The 6,603-nt window shown below is 37.3% G+C and overlaps 1 protein-coding gene across 1 annotated transcript in view; it reads right to left on the minus strand.

Annotated features, from left to right (window-relative positions):
• MGAT5 (alpha-1,6-mannosylglycoprotein 6-beta-N-acetylglucosaminyltransferase) overlaps nt 1-6,282 on the minus strand; it is a 77,540-nt gene extending 71,258 nt beyond the window's left edge. Inside the window, exons 1-2 of the mRNA XM_009821602.2 lie at nt 6,045-6,282; nt 1,917-2,084 (exon numbers count right to left, since the gene is read on the minus strand). Coding sequence (XP_009819904.2) covers nt 1,917-2,084; nt 6,045-6,282 — 406 coding nt within the window. The remainder of the gene's footprint in view (nt 1-1,916; nt 2,085-6,044) is intronic.
• Nucleotides 6,283-6,603: the final 321 nt, after the last annotated feature.

The raw sequence follows: 6,603 nt of genomic DNA on the forward strand, positions 1-6,603 counted from the left end.
CAATACATTAATCAAACCTTAAGAAACCGTTTCCTAAAGGTTTTTCTGTTGTTGCTCTTTGATATAGTTGCTTCAGATATTTTGAACTTAGTGTACCAAGAATCAAAGGTAAAAAACTGAAGCTCTAACAAGACAAACAGTGTTCTTTGCCACAGAGCAAGCCTCAGGCAGCAAAACGCTATGTAAACACTGCAAACTGAAAACTCCTACCAAGCTCCTTAAACGTTGCTCATGAGTACTAAAATTGCGAATCTAGCAAACTCAAGGAATAACAAACAAAATTCAATTCACCCTAAGAACCAATGAGGGATGTTTCCTAGTCAGATAAGAACAATGATCCTTTGCCTATATGTGCATGAGCAACATAAGCATGCTTCTTCCAATTATCTGCAAATCTATTGAAATAACAGCATCAAGTCTCTCTTTTGTCCAGCTACAAAAAGAAAATATACAGGGATGCGTTTCATTTTATATATTGCCCAGAAACTGTAACAATACTCTACCAGCTCACTTTCCATCGAAGTGGAAGATCTTCCAACAAAGATCTTGCATTGTATTCCCTGTGGTAGCAACATGGCTCACCCTACTAGCAGTCTGCAAGTCCTATACCTCTTAAGTTCCTTGTTTCTAATCTGCCTTCAGTCTAACCAAGACGAGTGACGTAGGGGAAAAAAAAAGTACCACAAGGCAAGCAGTACTAAACCACACATGCAAAGGGCTGTTGTAAATGCCTATAAGCGTATCTTTACTATGTGGCAAGAGACACAAAGGTCTGTCTCACCAAGAGGTAATAGGCCTTTAACGACCTGGTACAGACAAATGCAGTTAGGACACAGCAGCTGACACAGCAACTCTGCTGGTAACTGTACTCAGGTAATCTGCTCTCCCAGACTTCCCTTCAGTGGTATTACCCTACCAAAGGTAGCATCTGCTTCTCTGATTTGCCAGATTTAAGACGGTAACACTCTATCAACAGAAGTATTTATTTTTACAGGAAACCCAAGCACAGGCAAGACTTAGGAGCACAGCTATCAACCTGTTTACCAAGTCGCCCTAACTCTTCTGCTCTGCTCCCATTTTTGGGACTGAAAAGATCATTCATTAGCAGGGCAGACTCAGACCTTCCTATGGGTCAGGACAGCCAGTATCTGTTTAGACTTGTGGCAGAGCAAAATGCGGGGCAATAGATAAGGCAGTATAAACAAAGAGATTTATTCAGTGTACCAACCACATTCACAGCTGGGAACACTAAAGGAACTGAGACATGCAGGTGAAAAGGCCAGCAAGGCATTTGGCCACCACAGGATGACTCAAATGCTTTGAGAAGTTGTAAGGGTAGCGAACAGTCCATTCACTGAAGACAAAATTAGTGACTTCAAATGACGTTTTAAAACACATATTTATTTAAGCTAAAGGTACCAGGTAGGTCATCTCTGTGTGTCAAATCGTAAAAGCTATGAAGCAGAGTAGGGAAGGGCATTTTTAAATCAGAACCAGTAACGAACATAATAAATGTTTTCTTTCAGTTAATAACTAATAAAGTGCATATGGTAGAAATGCAGAGCAGATTCATACCAACCCAAGTAATTAGGCTTAGAGAGAAAACATCTGCCCAGTTTCACGTTTCTAAAATGCAACCATTTAAACTATGAAAGATCTACTATGAACAAGGTAGACTATACCCCTTTGGCAGAGAATTTGATTTTCTTCAGTGTGTTCAAGTTACCATAGAAGAAAGTCTTCCTCTGAGCTTGTAAAAGACCACTAGACTTAGTTTGCCATTGATACAGGCTGGACTTTGGATTTTGTTTTCCAAGACATTCCAAATATCTAACACTGAAACATCATGTTACAGCCAAGAGAGAAAAAAACAGATTAAACAGCGCATAAATATTTTAAACGATTACCATACCCACCTGCTACATTAAGCTTTTCAACTGCTCCTAAGCTGGGAGCAGGAGTGGTAGTATTGTTGGTAGAGTTTGCTCCTGTTCCATTAAGTACAAGATTTTCCACCTTGGACTCTAGCTTCCCAATGCGCTGCAAGATATTATCCAACAAGACAGCAAGTGTCTTCTTCAAATCTACAAACGAAAATGAGAAGTTAAATTGCTTAATAATGCAGTGCACACTGTCAGACAGAATCAAAAAATAGATACAAGAAGGAGACTAGAATATATATAGACACTTTCTCAGTGCAAATCTTTGTTATTAGCACTTCTATGCACGAACGTTCCCTACTTTGTTCAGCCTCAGATACAAGTTTCTCTGGACGTGGAACTTGTCTTCCTGTGTATTTTATAAAGCACACTGCAAATCATATACATATCCTATATTCAAGGTGAAGTGTGTGCCTTTATGGGTACACACACAGGAACAAAAAAATGCATGCTTTGTAGTAGCTCAAGTAATAAGAAGTTGCTTAAATATTAATGAATCTAAACCTAAATCCATATTCAAGCACTATCAGAGGAACAGTCTGTTAAGATGCTCAGTCACCTGGAAAGAAAAAATCCCCTTCCCAAAAGAAGGGACAGCTTTGAGCCAGTACAAAAACCTTCTCCTGCATCTCTTCCACCACAACCAGGTTCTGCACTGGCAAAAAAATGTTAAGTTCAACCTTTCTGTCATATACAAAAACCACCATAAAATCACCTGTTTCTTTTCTTCAGTCTGTTGGCTATTGCCTTTACCTACCTATTTGGTCTGACACAGCACTTCCTTCGCATGGAAAGCAACATACAGTAACAGGAGTTTGCATATCAAATGACAACCCAGAAAGAGTTCTCTGATATTTTTTCTTTCCCTTTTCTTTTGTTCAGATTTCTAGAAGTAACATAAACAGCTGGGCAAGCTAAAAGAACTGCAGGCAAGAGGGGAAAAATAGACCACTATCAGACTAAACTGTATAATTATAGTGGCAACAAGCCAAAGAAGATGAAAGAAAGTATTGTTCTTTGTTCATTTACCCTTGTCTCAGATTAAAGAATTTGGTATTTAAGAATTTACATTACTTTCCCATTTAATTACATAAAATAATTACATGTGCATATGTATAATTCATTTTTTGCTTTCCACAACTTTAGAATCAAATAACTTTCTGATCTGTAATAGTAAATTTCTCCATACATCTGAAGAGATTCCTCTGCCCCAACACCAGTTTTATTTTTGCCACACTTATTTTGTGCTCCCTTTATCTTTTTCCCCGTGACTAACCCAATTCTTGTGCAAATGAGAGAGTAAATAAGAAAAGTCTATTACTTTTAGAAAGCTTATGATTCTTTTTCCCAAATAAAAGGAGAATTACATTTATTCCATGGAGCGATAAAGTAGATTTTTTTTCTTTATAGCTGTGTGTTTTCCTCTGTCCTTTAAAGATCAGAAGATGGAATCTTAAGCAGTAATGATCTGGACTATTTTAAAAGGGTTCCAGAAGTCACTTCGTATAGTACAGAAAAGAAGAGGAAAGAGCAGAGCAGGCATTTAACATGAACAAAATCATGGTACGGAAGGAGGAAAAAAATCTAGGAAAAAAAGGTAGTAAAAAAAATATTCAGGAAACAACGAGGAAGAAACATAGCATACTTAAAGGCATACACAGAGTATAAAGAGAAAAATGGCTAAACATCGTAATTTTTTAATACTGATACCGAAACACTGATATGACAGACTGCTTACCAGAACAAAAAAAGCAATTGGAGGCTAGTTTGATAAGGCAGAAGCACAGATTTGTAATAATTTTTGTAAAACAACTGTTTACTGCTATAAAAATCTAATACTCACTGTGTATATTTGGACTACAACTTTTAAAAGGAAAGTGTTTGATTCGCCTACCTGACAGGTCAATACATGGTAGAAAGAAAAAGTGAAAAAGCAAACAAGTTGTGCAATCACAATTAAGGAATGACTGAAAACCCTTTGAGTGGGTAAAGCAGCCAAATCTAGCAAATTTAAAACTTATTCTTGAACATGGAAATCATAACTGTGCTATCTAATAGCAATAAGAGGATAAGAAATAAAAAGGCTAAGTAGCAAGGGCATTAATTTTCGTAGAAGAGTGAACCCGCTTCTATCCATTATCATTAACACTAGTCATTAATGTGTTTATTCCTGAACAGGTAACCCGATCATTTGCTATCAACAAATCATTTGGTATGCCAAACAGGACAAACTTACTTACTTATTAAGTAATCATTATATTACTTAGTTTCATTAAGTATTATTTAATATGGTTTTATTCACTCACCATAGCACTTCCCCTCTAATATTTTAAATAAATATATGACCATTATTTTGCATCCTTCCAAACTCCTTAATTGAAAACACCTGTCCAAACTTGTCTTTAAACTTAAAATTCTTCTTGGCTGTGGAACTTGAAATTTCTACACAAAACTCAGCTTTACCTTCACAGAAGCATTACAAAGTTATTTCACCCACTTTCAAATGCAGTTTAACTTCTCCGGGGGAACCTGACCACTGTTTGGCGACAAGTCAACTTATTCCTCAGCGGGATTTGGAACAGGAAATGAATGCCACAGGCAACAAGCTGCAGGGGGATCTTAGATTAAGCATATCCTGTACTCTCAGACCTAGCTGGGGTGCAGATTAATGCAGTTACCCTTCAGTTTCTGGAGACATACTGTTTTTTGTGGTTCTTTTCTTCTTCAATTCACCTACCATCAAGCACCCTTACAAGATAATGGAACACTGATGATGGCTATATAGCCGATAGGGTTTTGTTTTAAGCCTACGCACACAATTCTTAGGGACCTCTAGTTGCTTGGAGGTCTTCAATCTAAATATTGATCTAGTATCAGTCTATTTAGCTTGCGTTGCTTTGTAAGATTACAATACCAGTATAGTTCAACATGCAGTCACAAATCAGTAGAAGTTACAGAATAAGGATGGCTTGTTATTTAAGCAACAAAGCAATATAATTGTTAGCTATGCTTGGGATGATAATCTCAGCCTTAACAGGCAAGCACCTTCATGCAACTCAAAAATTCTTTTTTTTAGAGGAAAAGAGTGGTAAAAGAAACAAGACATCAAGAGAATCTCCCAGCAGGATATTTTCATTACATGCACCAAAAAGTAAAGAGTATTAAGAGAAAACTAGAGAAAAAGGTGGAGCTATTATCTGTTGCATCCTAGTCTTTACTCTTTGTCTAAGCCTACAAAAGACATCTATCCAATTTCTTCAGAGCTGAATATTAAGGCAACTATAAAAGGAAACAAATCTAGACGACTAATTAGCCATTAACTTTCCAGATAGCCTGCAAGTTCATAGGTAAGTAGGAAAGAAAGAGAGTTTAAAAAATGCTAAACAAGTAAGGTGTATGATGTGATCTTATCAGATTGAAAAAGGGCCACACCTAACCTGAACCTGGATATTTTTTTTTCCGGCAATATGCTTTGTTCTTTTCTGCGTGCTTTCTCTCACACATGCACACGAACTCAACTCTCATGTTGTACAACATGGGAGAGAGCAAGCGTTAAAACTTACTGCCGAACAAAGCACTGAAACTCACAGAGAGAGCTCTCTACCCTGAGGCAAATGTAATATATTTAAGCTTAATTTAAGCTTATGCCAGATACATAAACGTTAAGTAAATTGACTGAACGAAGACATGAAATGGGAAAGAAGAAGAAATAAACATAGCAGGGCTCCACTTTCTCATTAAGGCAAGTTCTTCTTCCACAAGGGATTTCTCAGATCACTGACACGCAAACCGAAAATCCTCCCAACTTTCTCAAGAACAGCAAAAAAGTTTTTTTAAATGAAGTTCTAGCAAATAACCTGAGGCATACCAGATATAGCTACTAGACAGATGTAGTAAAAATTAGCAGACAACTTCATCTCCAAGTGACTGGAAATGTAAAATTTGTCCCATTTCACACTCACAAGTGAAGAGTGTTTTCTCCATCTGTGCAGAAAATCCACAGTGCAAAGCACTGTCAATTGAGCAGCATTATGAAGTAAAATGTTTGGACAACTTAGAAAAAACCTTAATCAGATTATCATGTAATCTAGAGCACACACTTACCGTATGCTGTCACTGTCCCAACATAAGGCCCATCAACGACATTTTTATTTTCTTCGGCTAACGCTTTGATGTATCTTTTGCTGAGATCCAAAATTTGCTCACGCAGGACTGAACTGCTTTCATGTTGTGTTTGCTGCTGAATAGTAAAATGCAGAAGCATCATTCCCCAAATGAAACCAAAAGTCACCAGAAAGAAGCCAAGTTTCTGAGAGGACAGCTTCCATGGAGAGAATGCCATGATTCCCAACAGCTTCATGCAGTTACTACAAAGGTTTCTAAAGCATGAAGCCAAACAGCAAGTTCATGGTCCAGGTATATAAATATCACAGAGCAGGACTCAGTCTTATTCCAACTCCTTAGTCAACGTATATCCGTATTTCAGTTCCATCCTGTTGCAAGAGGAAAGAAAAGAAGCATAGTTACAACATATTAGAAGTTTTTGCTAGCTATACTAGGTCTTCACTCTAACTGGTACAAAATAGGAGTAGACAACACGCTTTCTTTGTAAATGTTTAATTTGTATCAACATTGTACTGTACTAGCCAGAGCACAAAGGAGC

The sequence above is a fragment of the Gavia stellata genome, chromosome 8 (assembly GCF_030936135.1).
Source record: "Gavia stellata isolate bGavSte3 chromosome 8, bGavSte3.hap2, whole genome shotgun sequence".
Taxonomy (NCBI): domain Eukaryota; kingdom Metazoa; phylum Chordata; class Aves; order Gaviiformes; family Gaviidae; genus Gavia; species Gavia stellata.